This window comes from Babylonia areolata, chromosome 1 (assembly GCF_041734735.1).
Source record: "Babylonia areolata isolate BAREFJ2019XMU chromosome 1, ASM4173473v1, whole genome shotgun sequence".
Classification (NCBI taxonomy): Eukaryota; Metazoa; Mollusca; class Gastropoda; order Neogastropoda; family Buccinidae; genus Babylonia; species Babylonia areolata.
The window spans coordinates 43235962-43253724 of record NC_134876.1 but is presented as its reverse complement, the minus strand read 5'-3'; the positions used below and the strand labels follow the sequence as shown (position 1 = coordinate 43253724).

The 17763-nt window shown below is 40.4% G+C and overlaps 1 protein-coding gene across 1 annotated transcript in view; it reads right to left on the bottom strand.

The window, feature by feature from the left end:
* Positions 1-17763, bottom strand: part of LOC143283193 (DNA-dependent protein kinase catalytic subunit-like) — a 112445-nt gene that overhangs the window by 14837 nt on the left and 79845 nt on the right. The window contains exons 66-80 of the mRNA XM_076589371.1: positions 17144-17272; positions 15883-15981; positions 15192-15300; positions 14475-14583; positions 13759-13933; positions 12034-12178; positions 10614-10804; positions 9192-9354; positions 5603-5769; positions 5222-5344; positions 3996-4084; positions 3408-3501; positions 2784-2987; positions 1585-1653; positions 803-953 (exon numbers count right to left, since the gene is read on the bottom strand). Of these exons, the coding sequence (XP_076445486.1) occupies positions 803-953; positions 1585-1653; positions 2784-2987; positions 3408-3501; positions 3996-4084; positions 5222-5344; positions 5603-5769; positions 9192-9354; positions 10614-10804; positions 12034-12178; positions 13759-13933; positions 14475-14583; positions 15192-15300; positions 15883-15981; positions 17144-17272 (2017 nt within the window). The remainder of the gene's footprint in view (positions 1-802; positions 954-1584; positions 1654-2783; positions 2988-3407; positions 3502-3995; positions 4085-5221; positions 5345-5602; positions 5770-9191; positions 9355-10613; positions 10805-12033; positions 12179-13758; positions 13934-14474; positions 14584-15191; positions 15301-15882; positions 15982-17143; positions 17273-17763) is intronic.

Sequence of the window (17763 nt, the reverse complement as noted above, 5' to 3'; positions counted from 1 at the left end):
TTCTTTTATGTGCGCTAAGTGCATGCTGCACACGGGGCCTCAGTTTATCGTCTCATCCAAATGACTAGCATCCAGACCACCACTCAAGTGGAGGGGAGAAAATATCAGTGGCTGAGCCGTGATTCGAACCAGCACGCTCAGATTCTCTCGCTTCCTAGGTGGACACGTTACCTCTAGGCCATCACTACACATGTGTAATACTAACTCTGTTAATCAAAGAAATAACCTAACAGACTTTCTTCAGATACAAAAAATATTTGATCCATGTGGTCTTTTTGGTTCTCCAGTTCGTTTTCTAATCAAAATATGAATCCTGTCCCATTTAAACAAATGAGAATTCATCAGTAACCAGAAGCAACCACAAGTGTCAGAAATAATTCTGAAAAAATGTGAAATGATTATTGTTGTCAGTAGGGGACTCAGTGGATCACGTTCTGGATATGTTGAATTGGAACACGTACTACTGGACACCACTTAAGTGACTCAACAGCAGCACAGAGTATCCTCTGGTATATATATGGCCTCCTGGCAATCTGACTTGATAGTTCCCCCACGAGACAATGGCAGAGGAACCTGTGTGTGGCTGTGTATGGGGAACCACTGAAACTCTGCACATCATGGGGCAGCAATGACAAAAACAAAAGAACAAAACGAAAAATGTGAGGCACGGTGTCAGGTGTAACAAATATATCCCTCTGCATTACACAGGTGCTCCCACAGAGGGTGGCCATCACAAAAAGAATTAAGATACTCCCCCTTGTACGTACACCCTCTTTGATGTTTCATTCTGTGTTCTCCTCACCTGGAATCTCCAGCTCTCGGCTGTCACGGGAGGGACTGAAGTTGGCCATCCAAGAGCAGTATTCCCGCAGCTTCTCAGGTGGCGCCAGATTACGTGTGTTCTTCTGAGCGTCAAACGTCCCTTGGAGTTTGCGCACAATACCGAAGAATTCCTGGAGAAACCATGAACATGTGGAGAATTTTCAACAAATTTCCAGGCTTGATTTCTGCTATATCCCTGCCTGTATTGATGCCCTGAAAAGGAATTATGCCTTTAGCTGAGTGGACAGTCATATCATGTAGATGAGAAGCAACAACTTGGTGGTTCGTTGGTGTGGGACAGAAAACTATTCTCATAGTAATTCTTTCTTTTTTTTTTTTGTCTGATGTTTTCATCATATTTGAAGTAATTTGTTTGTTATGGAAAAGCTTCTCCATTATTTTGTTGACCGTGCTAGTTTGTTTTTACTTTCTATCCATTCTTCTTTTTCAACATAGTTGTAAGCTACTCCACAAGCAAGATCCATGGAAAACATAACATCACGACTGCCACTTGAAATGTGAGAACAATGGCTCAAACAGCAGAAATTCAAGAACTTGTATATGAATTGAATGGGGTCAGTTAGTAATCCATTTAGCAGTGCAGCTCCCCATGACCAAGCCAGAATAAGGGACCAGTGACAGTGACAGATTTGCTAGTCATAATAACAGCAAACCATTTCTGTAGCTCACTCATCTAGCATGATTCACAGCTCTGTGGGCTTCACAAGAAGATGTGTATTGACAGGATGAAAGTAGAATTACCTTGGCCTTCATGGTGACCAGTTTTTGTCCTTCTTTGCCAAATGCTGTGTCAAACTCTTTCTTGAAAACCTGGAAAACACACGCCAGTGGTGAGCAAGCACCAACATACATCATACACAAGCATGCAAGTATGCATCTATCAGTACGAGATGATGATGAGTTGAACAACTGGTGAAATGTGTGTGTGTGTGTGTGTGTGTGTGTGTGTGCTCGTTCATGAATATGTGCATGTGCATGCAAGCCAGCAAGCAAATGGTGATGCACAGATGAGGGTATGTACATGTGTACGGAAGTACCTCATTTCATTTGGGGTTTTCTTTGGGTATTTTACTTTCAGTGTTAATAGCAATATTTTCATATTTTAAAAGACAATTCCACAGTCTGTTTTTCTTCACTGGTGTATGTATGCCAACAACCCTAAGAATAGGGAGGTTAACAAATTGATGAGGACAAAATCGTTAGTTTGTGCTGCAACAGGCACTAATGATCATTCCTGGATCATCTCACACAAACAGACACACCAACCACACAGACAAACTGTTGTTCTGGGTATCATATAAGAACAAGCATAGAGTACAACATGGTGATGTCGTCCAAAAACTAAATGGACATCCACAGCAGCATTATCAACCAAATAATTTTCAAATCATAGAAAACACAAATGTCCTGGATTCTGTGATCTCTTATGCTTGCTCCTATGGAGACCCACTGTTGATTTCCCCTCCACTCTCATGCTTGTGGTGAGTATCTGTCGTTGTCTTCAGTGCTGGCAGGTTGATTGGGGACTGTCACTGAAGGGACATCTGGTGGAGGTCTCCACTCCAGGAGCACATGCACTCAGTCTGGTTCTGTGACCACGTGACCACTGTCAGCAGTTGGGAGCACAGGAGATGGTGTGCTATGTATGATGAATCAGAACAGGCACTACTGAGCACCACCAAAGTGACTCAGCAGCAGTCCAGATTCTCCTTTGGCGTGTGGCCTCCTGACAATGTAACATCAACAGCTCCCTAAGAACTGCTGATGCCAGGACTGCTGCAGATGAACCTGGGTGTGGTCTGTTATGAATGACTGGGGATTAACAAGAGTGGGGGCAATGCCACTAACATTGTGTCTATAATTAAACAAAAATCAAAAGTTCTGGATCATAACCCATACAGTAACCACCCCACCCTCTTCCTGCCCCAAACCCCTCTCACCTCTGCAAACCTGCGTCTGAAGTCACCCATGGCCACAGGGGCTGAGACAGAGGCTGACGCTTGAGACCTCTGAGTGCCTGAACTGTCGTCAGAGCTTGCAGGAATCTCCATCAGCATCCTGTACATCTCCATGTACTTCTCTTTCAGGCTTGCTGTGCTGTGCTTGCCTTTTTGCAGCATCTTTCTCATCTCATCAGCCCAGTCCTGAAACAAAGGACAAAAGACAGAAACAAAGATTGAAAGACAGTCTCTGTTCTGGAAATAATTTCTCACTGGTTTTTACTGAGCCAATTTTGACCAGACTCATTTATCCAGCATCTTATTATGATGATCATTTACAACATTTCTAATCTCTTTTTCAGAATGGCGCTCCCTCTGCCGCCTGTATTCTAACCACCATCATCATGACCATTACTATCATCAGTGTGATCTCAGTTGAAACTTCTTACTTTTACTAACACCACTTTGACTCTCTTCATGTACCTTTTAGTGCATGTTAAACTGGAACAATCCTTTTCACTTAAGACTATACAGTGTGTAAGATCTAAGGTATCAGTGTACATCTGGACCCAGACAATAATGGCTGATGGGGTTCACAGCACAGAACACAGCACGCATGCAGACCTTGAACACTTGGAAGGGCTGGGCAAACTGGTCCAAGGCGGAGATGAACCTCGACACGAGCGGCACACGCTCCCCTGTCAGCAATGCAGCCATCCTGCCACAGAACATCATCTTTACCATTCACTGTAACACTGATCTCAAAACTTCAAAAAGATCTACTAACCTTCAATATAACATTTTTTAAATGTAATGAAAAAAATTTCAAATTGTATAAAAATGTTGTGACAAGCAAATAAGAACTACAACAAAAGGAAAACCAGACCCTGTTCAACCCTCCCCTCAATACCAGCCTCCCCTTCCCCCACTCACACCCCCCATGCCCCCACCCCATTACCCCCAAAAGAAAGAAGAAATTACAGGAACCATAGTTTACAAATTTACAAACAGAAAGAGCAGTACAGCTGATATGATTCCATTAATCAGAAGTGTTCACTGCATCGCCACAAGTCAGCTCGCTTATCGACACATTTGATGGAATAATAATCATAACCACACTGAGTTAAAAAAGAAATCACAAACCTAAAAAAAAAGGCTAAGGAAAGGACCAAAGACATGCAGGGAAAAGTGAAAAAAAACTGTCCCACATACTTGTCTACTCCCTCCTTGTTCTGTCGGTCGACCCGGCTTGACCCAAACTCAAACCCTTCCTGACTGATGCGGAAGGGGTACACCACCGCCTGTGGATGAACCGAGGCACTCGGAATGCATGTCATGGACAAATGTGACACATAAAATGTTTGTGTATCATCTGGCTGATTTTTCACACCTACTCTATCTAATCTACAAATGCACATCATGGAAAAATGCAACACATAAAACATTTGTTTATCGCCTGGCTGAATTTCCATGTTTACCCCATTTAATCTACAAATGCATGTCATGGATAAATGCAAAACATGAGACAATCGCTTACCACCTGGATGAATTTCACCATTTAATCTATAAATACACTACAGATGCATTGTCTAGTTATCTAGCTGAAAACCACACCAAGCCCATATACCTTTCAACAATAACATAACAGCATGTACCGTTTCACTTACTAAAAACTGACATTGGCTATGTCCTGCAAGAACAACAACTGAGGCTAACTGAAAAATGACAAACTGCATTCAGTCTTGACTGTCTTTTTCTCAAGTAGCTGTTGAAGATTTGTTGGTACAGATCCTAAACAAGGAAAGAGCATATATCATATAGGAAGGGTGACATCATCTTCAGAATAGCGAATACAGAGAGTGCTGAGGCAGACCTTGCTAACACTGTTTATGAGAACAAATGCTCTGAAGATTTACTGTGACTGTGGATGTCTGACTCGGAGAACAAACACCATTCCCTGGTTCTGTTGGCTTTTACAACAGTGTTTATCCATGGAAATAAAGCTCAGATTTGACACAGTCAGTTTGTAACAAAATCTGTTACAAAGTGGTGATGTCTGTCTGTAACGAAGCATTCTCCATTCCCTGATTTAAACACTCCACAGTCGAACACCACTCTTTGTCTCTTGACCTTACAACTGGAATGAGCTCCCTCTTTCACTTCTTCAAATATCTGCACTCAGCTCTCTTAAATCTGGCCTTAAAACCTACCTCTTTCCACTATAGGTCCCCCCCCCCTCCCCCCCGATTCCCCCTCCCTCTTCCCAGTCTGCAGTTTTTTCTAACTTTCTACATAAATGTGTTTGTAAGTTTTATCTTTCAATCCTCTGAATCAGTTATGCATGAGAGTGAATGACTGATGTGTATGTAAGTGCTCTGATTAGTCTCAGCACAAAATTCAGTGGTATTTTGATATTTATGATGATTATAAAGAAGCACCTGAGGATAGTCATTGGCCAGACGCAGAAGGACGGGTCGGACAGCCGGAGCTTGTTCCTTGTCCATCAGCGCCATCATCTGACTGATCCACAGGATGAACATCCAGCTGGGAACACTCTCCGCCTGCAACAGGCACATGTACTTGCCATCACACACACACAAGTGTATAACATCAACATCATTGTTGTTGCGCATAACCCAGCTGACCAAACAGGGCCATATTAGGGCTGAAAACACTGTCAGTATTGGTTTCATAAAACCTGAAAACACAACAAAAACACACACACATGGAAAAGAAATTGAGGTAGAAATGCAGTCATATTCATGCCCACAAACCTATGACACCTCCCTGACTTTGACAAATCCATCACACTGACTCACCTTTTTAATGAAGAGAGCCATGGTGTCCGGGTAGTTCTCAATGACTTGCAGCAGGCGAGGAAATCGCTCTCTGGCTTCAGCAGATCCATTCTGCATGGCTTCCATCATGCACTTGACAACCGTGCTTGGGAATTCGTCCAAATCACCCTTGTTCAACTCAAGGCTCTCTGTGAATGTGCATAAAAAAAATAGTTCTGCCTTCAATTGAGGTTTGTCTTTACACACATCACAGTAGGCGCAGAAGTGCAAAATACTCCTGCAGAGTAGTTAGAATTGTGAGGTAAGATATTTAAAAGAAAACATAAACATACAGCTGATCAAAATTTGTGGAATGTTAGTTGAGGTGTGGACTGATCAAAGACAGCAACTTCCTTTTGGCCAAGGATTCCCACCCTCCCACCACACCCTTCCTCTTCACAATTCTCTCTTCAGTTGTGACCTAAAAGCCGCATCTTCAGGAAAAAGGGAAAAAAATGAAAACAAAAAAAAAAAGTTAATCTGTACAGCCAGTACCTTGTTAAAACAAAAGCAACAAGAGTTGTCAGTGGCACAATTCTGTCTTCCAGTACTGACTTTCTCTGATACTTCCCCGTCAGACTTCATGTGTACTTTTGATGCATTGTCTTCTCATAGTCTGTGATGTTTTCTCACTTTGGTGGACTAACCTGCATGTTTTGAAGGATGGTGTAACATGCTGAAAAGTATTCTTACTGGAACTTTAGTACTGTAAAGCGCTTTGAATAGACACAAAATAAATTATATTAATCCTTTAAATAACAATTTATAAAAAAAACAAAAAAAACAACAACAACAAAAAACTGGTGCTCCTTGAAGCTATGTCAACATGAATACATGCCATGATGTGACATTTGGTATCTTGTTTATCTTGTTCTTTGTTATTGTTCTTCATCTTATTATTACTATTATAAGTATTATCATATTGAAAAATAACCCTTGTATCTCAACAAATTAATGATTTTTTTTTTCGATGATCATTGATGGACTAAATGTTTTGCTATGTGAATGTTGAATCACACTGATGTCAAAATATAACCTTGTGTACAAGGGAAAAAACAAAAAACAAAAAAACAAACAAACAAACAAACTTATTGTTACTATTACTATTATTATCAGTCCTACCATTGACTGGTACGATGGCCATATGGTCAAAGCGCTGTATTCTCACCCGAGTTTCTGGAGTTCAATCCCCTATTTCCGTGCACCTGGTGGGTTAAGGGTGGAGACTTTTCCAATCTCCCAGATCAACATTTGAGCAGACCTGCTAGTGCCTGAACCCCCTTGATGTGTATCTGCATGCTGAAGATCAAATACCCTGTAATCCATGTCAGCGTTCAGCAGGTTATCAAAACAAGAACGTACCCATCATGCACACCCCTGAAAATTGAGTATGGTTGCCTACAAGGAAGGGTAAAAACAGTCATACACGGAAAAAATCCACTCATTGCAGACCTTGAACACAGAGGGAGAAGAAGAAATAAGCATTTGGTTGACTCTGGCTTTTAACATCTTGGTAGATTGATAAGAACTGTATTAAACATTAACGTAGAAACTGCAGCCCACAAATACAGAAGAAGAAGTAGAAGAAGAAGGTGTCCTAATATCCTTGTGATCGTTTAGACACAGGTACTTGTCGCAGAAGTTGGCCAGGGCCAGGAGCAGAATTGATAAGAACTATAAGAGTCTGCACTAGTGGGTCACGGTTAACCCTCTTACCCCCAGGTCGCTCAGCACTAATCACCCATGAAATCCCATGCCAAGGTGAATAACTCTTGCGATTTTTGATGGTGGGTAATTATAAACATTGATTAAAAATATAACTACTTTCTTTTGTTGCATATGTTTATTTTTCCTGCATTGTACACATAACAAAGTTGCAGAAGAATTTTTGTTTCCAGGCTCATGTAGCTTTGTATTTACACAAATAAAATAAATGTATCAAATTTGATGGTCAACTATGAAAAAAATTTCTTTTAATTACAGTATGATTTTCTTTTAAATAAGTTTATCTGGTCTGCCGTGACTTACTCAACTTGAATTCCAACAATGAACATGCTGATTTTTATGTTCTTTTCATTTTGAGGGATGGTGTGTTTTCCTATGATGGTCGGGAGTAAAACAACAGCAAACAAACAAAAACAAACAACAAACCTATCTCATGTAATTTCTCCATGATGAAAAGAAAAATATAATCCATTTAACTAGCAAAATCAGGAAGATTGTGCAGAATGTCAATAAGTATCAGTGCAATCAACAACTGACAGTATCGATTCCAATGGTCTGGCGATCGATTTATGATTTCGGAGGTCCGGCGACTGATTCACGATTTCGGAGGTCCGGCGATCGATTCACGATTTCGGAGGTCCGGCGACTGATTCACGATTTTGGAGGTCTGGCGATCGATTCACGATTTCGGAAGTCCGGTGATCGATTCACACACAAGTACCAACTACACTCTCAATATCGGTAAAACTCAGTCAGTGGATGTATAGGTCACTCAGTATGATCGACTTTTACAAAATTCTCACACAGAAATCATCTTCAGAATAGTCGTTCGGATTATGCTACTATGATCGACAGTCATCGAACTCATCTTGCAACTTTGAAACTTCAAAACTTTGGCAAAACTTTACCAAATCAGTAGTATATTCCATTGAAGAAGCACATTCAGGAAGATCGTGCAGAACGCCAATAAATATCGGTGAAATCAAGACTAACTCACTGACAGTATCGATTTCGGAGGTCCAGCGTTTGATTCATGATTTCGGAGGTCCGGCGATCGATTCACATTCAAGTGACCAACTTCACTCTCATTGTCGGCAAAACTCGGTCAGTCGATATCTAGGTCACTCAGTTCAATGGATTTTTACAAGATTCTCATGCAAAAATCATTAAAACGGTTCAAAGTCATCTTCAGAATCGGCGTTCAGATTATGCTAAAGCTCTTGGCAATCATCAAACTCGTCTTGCAACTTTAAAAATTCACAACTTTGTCAAAATTCAAGCAAATCGGACTCTGAAAAGTGCAAAATGCATGGCAGGAAGTGCTGAAAACAAGGCTGTGAATCTCGCGAGAGTCTCGTTTATGTAAACAACAATGGCTGTGTCCATAGTAAGCACATGTTCAGACGACGGTACCAGGCGGGTTGGGGTGTTACACTGCAAGTCAACATTGGGCGAGTTGGGGGTATATGGGTGAAGTATGTGTAATTAAAGAAACATTTATGTGGGAACTGCAGCCCACAGATGTTGAGGAAGAAGAAGGAGTCGTACCATCCTGGTCATCGTTCAGACGTATGTACCTGTCGCAGTAGTAAACCAGGGCCAGGAGCAGGATTGATAAGATTCATACGAATCATTTATGTAAGAACTGCAACCCACAGATGTGGAGGAGGAAGAAGAAGGAGTCGTACCGTCCTGGTCGTCATTCAGACACAGGTACTTGTCACAGTAGTTGGCCAAGACCAGGACCAGGATTGATAAGAACTACATGAAACATTTACATGGGAACTGCTACCCACAGATGCGGAGGAAGAAGAAGAAGAAGAAGAAAAAGAAGAATGAGTTGTACCGTCCTGGTCGTTGTTCAGACGCAGGTACTTGTCGCAGTAGTTGGCCAGGGCCAGGAGCAGGTCCTGCTGTCTGCACACAGGGTTGATCAGACGCTCGTCCTGCGGGTCTGACACTGCCTGCCGCATGCTGCGGAACCCTCGCACCACCAGGCTGTTCAGCACCTGACAGCAACACAACAGTGACGGCGAATGGAAACAATTTTAGACAAACTGGCAACCATTTACATGCGCCTTTTTGGACGAAAATTACGTACACACACACACATACACACACACAAATAAATACACACACACACACACACAGGCAACCATCTACACACACACACACACACACACACACACACACACGTTTACCAACATGTACAGGAATGCTCAGAATGTTTTTCAATATTCCACAGAAAAGAAGAAAAAACACTTAAAAACATAGACTGTAAGCATTTACTTGTACACATACACATGTTTATCCACATACACAGGAAGGCTCAGAATGCCCAAGAATATTTAATCGATGTCTCAAACTAAAGAAGGAAAACTAATAAACTTGAAAACTGGAATTGTAACCATTTACAAGTACACACAAACGTTTACCTAAAAACATTGGGCAGCTCAGAATGCTCATCATATTACTCAAAACCTCATACTTAAGAAGAAAAAACAACAACTTAAAACTGGGACTGTCATTATTTGCATGCACATACACATGTTTGTCTAAATGGGTACGACAGCTCAGAATGCTCTAAATATAATTCTTTGCCTCATGCTAAAGAAGAAAACAAACTTAATAACTAAAACACCACAATCACTACACTAAGAAGTAAACTGCAAAGAAATGGATCTGTGATATCACTAGATTATTCAGTTCCTGACAGCATTTTTTAATTGTAACTTTCACATGAATTACATTATCAAATACAGGGCACTCTAAAGCACAATAGAAACAGATTAGAAAGGCAAGCGATGACCTCTCGTAAAATTAAAAAACAAACAAAACAGATAATAAGTGTAAGAAATGAACTTGAACTTCTTCTTCTGCGTTCACTCGTTTTTACCCCGCCATGTAGGCAGCCATACTCCGTTTTCGGGGGTGTGCATGCTGGGTATGTTCTTGTTTCCATAACCCACCAAACGCTGACATGGATTACAGGATCTTTAACGAGCGTATTTGATCTTCTGCTTGCATATACACATGAAGGGGGTTCAGGCACTAGCAGGTCTGCACATATCTTGACCTGGGAGATTGTAAAAATCTCCACCCTTTACCCACCAGGCGCCGTCACTGTGATTTGAACCCGGGACCCTCAGATTGACAGTCCAACGCTTTAACCACTCGGCTATTGCGCCCGTCAAATGAACTTGAACAAAGTACAACACTGCACTGTGAAATCAAAGCCATTCCACAACCAAACGACAAAAACTCATACCTTATCCTTATCAATGTCCGTGACATCAGCGTACTTTTTCAGCTTTTCTGCAGTTTTGGCGCTGAGAGATCCCCATAAGTCTGCCTCCATAAGACCGGTGACCAGTGTGTCGCAGGCCTCACCCACCAACACACTTTGCCTCAGTGTGAGGTCAGGTCTCTCACGGAGAGGCTCAGTCTCTGACAGCTTGTCTGCACTCAGTTAATAATAGGTACATCTTTGTTGGGGGTTTTTTTGTTGTTGTTTTTTTAAAGCAACACAGGAGAAACCATTCACACTGACACAGGAGAAACAATACATCCTGATACAGAAAAGAAAAGAAAAGAAAAGAAAAATCCCAAGGAAACTGTCTGAATACAGTGGCAACTCACATGCATGAGATGTCAATCTTGCTTGATATTTTTTTTGTATAGAAATAATTCTTTCACACACACACACACACACACACACACACACACACACACACACACATCTTAATATTACACATTTACACAGTGCAATCATGTGTTAATATTATTCTCACACACTGAGAGACTGACCACATACACACTGAAAAACACAGGCAGAATAACAGACAGGATATTCTATTCACACTGACAAAGTAGACATTATGCACACCAACACAGGAGAAACCATGCATACTGACACGGGAGAAAGCATACATGCTGATGACAGGAGAAACTCCACATACTGGCAAAGGAGAAAGCATACAAACTAACACAGAAAAAAATTAAAAAGCACATACACACACAAGAAACCATACACACTGATGACCAGAAAAACCATACACACTGACACAGGAGACAAGAGCCAGTGACACAGGAGAAACCATACACACTGACACAGGTGAAAACAGACACACTGACACAAGAGAAACCACATAATACTGACACAGGGGAAATGATACACACTTACACTGGGGAAACTATGATCACAGGAGAAACCCTAAACACTGACACAGGAGAAACCGCATAATCTGACACAGGAGAAACCATACACACTCACACAAAAGAAACTGTATCTGTTTAAGAAAACCAAACACAGTGACACAGGAAGAAACCAATGCACACTGACACAGGAAAAACGCGCGCGCACACACACACACACACACACACACACGCACACTGACACAGGAGAAACAACATACACACTGACACAGAGGGAAAAAGCATACCCACTGATACAGTTGAAACAACACACACTGATAACAGGACAAACCACACACACACTGACACAGGAGAAACAACACACATACTGACACAGGAGAAACAACACACATACTGACACAGGAGAAACAACATACACACTGACACAGGAAATAAAACCATACCCACTGATACAGTTGAAACCACACACACACACACACACACACACACACACACACACACACACTGACAACTACGATTCCACACTGACTGACCCAGCTGGTCAAGAGTGCTGACGACGTTGTACACAGTGCCCTCTGTCCATGTCCCCACGGCGCTCAGCGCCTTTCTGTGGTGTGTGCTGGCGTACAGATGGCTCCACTCCACAAGCTGGTAACCGCTGCTGTCTTGTCTGCATTGCTGTTCACACCAAAATGATTTTTTTTTTTAAAAAGACACAGCCAGACAGACATCAAAGACTGATAATGCATAAATGTAAAGTATGTAAAGATATGCATAGAATATGCTTACCTTGTCACATAAAGTAAAAATTCCTCTTACACCAGCAACTATACTGAAGCTGATAGTGTCATCGAGTTATGGCTCCAAGGATGAGGGTTCAAATCCAGTCAGAGGAATCAACACTGTGGGAATTTTTCAGCTCATGGACAGTCCCTAACCAGAACTGAGTGTGCCATGAGCTCAAATGGGAAGATTGGGACCAACAGTTTTCATGGACAGAGTTGCAGAAAGTTCCCGACCGACACTACCAGCATCTCTATCTCGTGGACCTGACTGATACCAGGGTATATCATGAAAGGAAAAAGAGAATGCAGAAATGCCACACAGTCCCAGACCACAACACATCTTCACAGCACCAGGCGCAGCATCCTCATCTGCCTGAAAAGTCGGTGGCTTTCACACCCTGTACACTGTTACATACATATATTACAGACATCAAGTTTGCAGCGTCTCAAAGTCAAGTCTGTCCTAAATGGTCAGATTACTGTTTACTTTTGTGGATTTTATAAGAATCAACAGACATGGACTTAAATATTCAACAAATAACTTGATCAGAAAACCTGCAATTAACAAAAAAAACAAACAGAAACAACCACTGAAATATAAGCACTAAAATCACACAACTACTAACCTCTATAAATTACTTATGGCAAAGATAAAAAAAACTCAAACCACTTTGAAAAGACACAACTGACTGCATTGAACACAGACCTGCCAACTTAAATTTTTTTTTTATCACAGCATGCACTGCTGAGCTTCAGAATGCTACATTACTATGTTAATAATACAAATCCTACGCTGAAAAAGGAAAATTAAGCAGCTATTTTTTTTCTTCACTCATGCGAAAGGAGAAGGAAGAGGCTGGAAATTTGGCTTTTGACACAGATGGTGCAGCACTTTCAGTCAATGACAATTTTTGTCCTATGGCTTGTGAATGGCCTGAGTCAATCAGAGCTCAGTTTACATTTTTTCCCCATTTCCGCTCAAGAGAATTACTACTCCTTCCTGCTTTTATTCACTTCCAGCGTTCATTTCCCTCCAGCACTCCATCTGGTAGAAGGAAAATTTCAGTGAAAAGAAAAAGCCAGCAATGAACTTACATTGACAGCAATGAAATTAGCATCCACAAGGTGATATCATGAAGCTTAAAGCAAAGAATACCCCTGTATTCAACCTTCGTACATGATCTCAAACCATGCTCTGTGCACCATGTGAAAACTTAACTTCAAAGTGTCACACAGTGGAACAAACGATGCTATATGACACATTTAAACCTCAAGACATGTTAAAAGGGTAAAGAGGCAACACTGTCAATTTCTTCACTCTTTCAGAAAACCAGTTTGGACAACAACTGGAGCTGCAACTATTAAGACACAGTCAAATGATGCAAAACGCTCTTCTCAAGTCTTGTTAGGGGTTGGGAGGTCTGTGAACAAGTAAGTGACAAGCTGAAAGATGTTGACAAAAAATCATTTTACAGAGTAGGTCTCTTTCAGGATCTGCAGACTGAGGTTGAAGTTGTTCTGCTGCTGGCAGCTCCGGGCCATGCTGAGCCGAAGGTCCAGCTTCTCTTCAGCAAACATGCCTTTGTCTTCTGTATCCATGGAGTCTGAGCTCCTGAGCCGCTCAGATATCTTGTCCAAAAACACATTCCTGCAACACAGCGCAAATTAAATCAAAGTTCTTTTTCTTTTTTTTTTGTAACATCACTGATTGTAAAGACTGTTCCTGTAATATAGTGACGTATAAATTCTACATAAAAATAATACACTTCATTGCTGGTGTATGCAGTCTCCTAAAGTGAACAATATCTCTGTCAGTTCTTCTAAATGAACACATTCACTATCAGTTTGAAATGGAAATGATCACTGGTAGTCATCCTAAATGAACAAGGTCAACATCAGTTAAACATGATCACTACAAGCTCACTGAAGACAATCTTACCTCAAACTATGTTTTTTTAACGATCAGGATGCAATCTAGTCCCAAACCTCACTGTGTCAAGTTTTCAGTTTACATCACACATTATGATGCCCTTCTCAATGTCTCTTACCTCCAACAAAGCATAAATCACAATGTCCGTCCAAATGTCTGTAAAACTGCATCACATGAAAAAAATCTTTATTAATCCAACTGGATTTTTTTTTTTCATTCTTTCTGGGTTTTTTCCAATATAGTGGTGACAATTAAAGACCTGTTTGTGACAATGTCATCCCAGATGTCCACGGGATCCAGCTGTAGGTGGGGGGAGCGCTGTTCCCATGTGGACGACAGCTGACGACTCTGGGAAACAGTGAAGTTTCCTGGCAGCACAATCACACACACATACACACACACGCGCAGGCACACACACACACAAACATACACAAACACACACGTAAATACTCACACAAACACACACATACACTCTGTGTGAATTTTCGCTGTTCTTTCAAGTAAAAACTAAATCCTATAAACAGCACTTTATGATACCTACACATCTCCAAGACTGCTGTTAAGGAAATGCTCTGATTCAGCAAAACAAATAGTCATTACTTCTCAAAAAATATGCTTCCAACTTTAGCAGACCATTCTTTATGAACTTGAAAGAACATACACAGAAGAGATGAAATAAAACTGCTCCAAAATAACAGACCAGCATCTTAATGCTGGGAACCTTTTCCTCATAGAACATTTCTAAATATGAAGGAAAGAACAAAAACAATTTAAATTAAAAAAAACTATAAAATATTCTACAGAGTATAAAAGACAATCTGTGTCAATATATTTTTCTTTTTTTTAGGTATATACCACATTCTCTCATCACATTTTTAAAGCCTGTCACACATGTTAAGACACTCTCGTTCAAACATCTTTTCCCCTCCCTTCCTGTGGAAGTTTACCCAGACTGACTGGCAACAAGTGTACACACGTTCATGAGCCATGAAGTCCAAGAACTCCCTCAGTTCCACCAGCGGCTGCAAACGCTGGAGCCGTGTTGTTCGGCTGGCTGCCATCAGACTGTCTGTGCTGCTCCAGTCCTGAACAAGAACAGTCAGGCAGGTCATTAAAGATAACACTGACTCAATCAGGACAGCCAGTTTTCTCCCTTTCTTTCCCCTTCACAGATCCTGTCAGCTGTCCAGAGGGTAACCTGAATGGCCCAGTGAATAGATTTTATCATTGGAAGTGCAGCATTCACTGTCTTCATCAACCACTTCAATGTTAGAAGTGTCCATTGGTGAATGCTGCCATCATCTCCTATCTTGTTGATCGTATACTGACAGTTAGAAGATGGAATATAAAAGACAGTGAGGATGGTGATCAAAATGCACTAATTAAAGAGGTCCATCAACAAATTTTCAGTAAAGATGGTTATAAAAAAAAAAAGCTCCAGCTAACAAAAACATTGATTAACTTACCTACAGGCATTCTCTCCCTCACACTCACACACGTACACTTGTATGTATGCATACACATCATATTAACTTTTTTTTTATCTGCTATCCACTCTCAGATGTCTATGCACACACACATACACACACACTCTCTCTCTCTCTCTCTCGCACACACACACACATGCAAGAACACATACAAACATTTATAACCACTACAATTACAACCTGCAGAAAGCACTGCAAAGCATGGCTGGCGTAGTGACGAGCTCGGTCATAGTCTTCCTGCCACACATACATCAAAGCAAGCTCCTCACTGTAGCGACTCTGAAATGAACACAAGAAACACAGCAATGTATGTATGTATACATGTATGTATGTATACATGTATGCATGAATAAAAACTTAATATAAAATATTAATTTAAAAGTTTTTTAAAAGAAATGATAATACATTAAAAAAAAAAAAAAAGAAACACAGCAATGAATCAGCTGACAAGTGTAACAGGATGGAAGGGGGTGAGGGATGGGAGATCATTATCCTTATGTACTGATAAAGCACTACTCTTTCCCTATTACAGGAGAAGGCAATTAGAATGGGTTTCTATTCATGCTTTTAACAGTGATTGCTTCTTTTAGTCTGACCTGTGTTATTTTTATTTTTTTCAGGGTTTTTTTTTTCTGCACTGTTTTGTGAGTTGGTTTTATCATAAAATTATTGTTTGGGCAAGTCTGATCTGCTTGACACAAAATATCACAACTAACACTGCGGACACTCTTTTGTCATAAACACGCGTGACTGTTCTGAAACAATTTTTTGGCCCTCTCTTCACACTTTCATGGAAAAAAAACAAAGTGAGTCTATGTTTTAACCTGGTGTTCGGCTGTCTGTGTGTGTGTGTGTGTGTGTGTGTGTGTCTGAATGTCCGTGGTAAACTTTAACATTGACATTTTCTCTGCAAATACTTTGTCAGTTGACACCAAATTTGGCATAAAAATAGGAAAAATTCAGTTCTTTCCAGTCATCTTGTTTAAAACAATATTGCACCTCTGGGATAGGCACAAAAATTTTTTTTTTAAAAGAAGCCTAATTATATGCAAACTGCATTTACTGTTATATTTATATTTTCTGTATTCTCTAAACTTCACACCTTGACCTCTTATTCTGACACAACAACAAGAGGAGTCATTATTATCATTTTTTGTTCAAACAGGAACTTCTTTTGCTAAGCATGGAATTTTTATTTATTTTGCAAACGTTTTGGTGCAGATAGAAAAAAAAGGGAAATTACTCAGTAATTAATGCTAGGGGACTTAATTTACCACAAGTGAGTCTTGAAGGCCTTGCCTCTCTTGTTTTATATATGTGTATTCTTATTACTGTATTTCTTTTCAAGTATTACACAATACCCAAAGAAACTTAAAAAAAAAAAAAAGAAGAAGAAAAAGAAAAAGAAAAAAAAACCCAGACGTTTGGACCCCACATTCACCTCCAAGTGTAGTTTCCTGTCTGGCACCTTCATGGCGGCATCGATGAATGAAAGCAGTGACTGCTGCCCATCGTCTCCCTGCAGCATTTGCTTCACTTTGCTGCGCAGCAGATAGGGCAGGTAGGTCTCCTGCACAGATGAGAGTAATATGATAAGAATGATGTGCGACATGGTATCTTTAATCACGGTATCGACTGCACTGTACATATATATCATAACACTATAACTGAATTCAGTCAATTTACAGAGTTTATCTGAATGCTTGTAAAAGAACAAAGTACTGTAAAATAAATAAATAAATCTATTTGTAATGAATATTAGGTAGTGTTACATGCTTTGTTTGACTGTTCATCACAGAAACATTATATTCAGCATACATGATCACAAAAAATATCTTTGTGATTTGTTGCAAGATAAAGTTCCAGGTATTATAATAACAGATTAAGCTACAGCTCCACTCTCTACCCCTGTCAGAGTGGTGTTGTAATTTTTGTAATTTTAATTCTAATGACTACACTTGCTTCTTTGAATAATCTTTTGTGAATCTTTTTTTCTTTTTCTTTTTTAATCCATTCTCTGTGAATGATCATTCTGACATCAGCAAAAGATGGCTAACATTA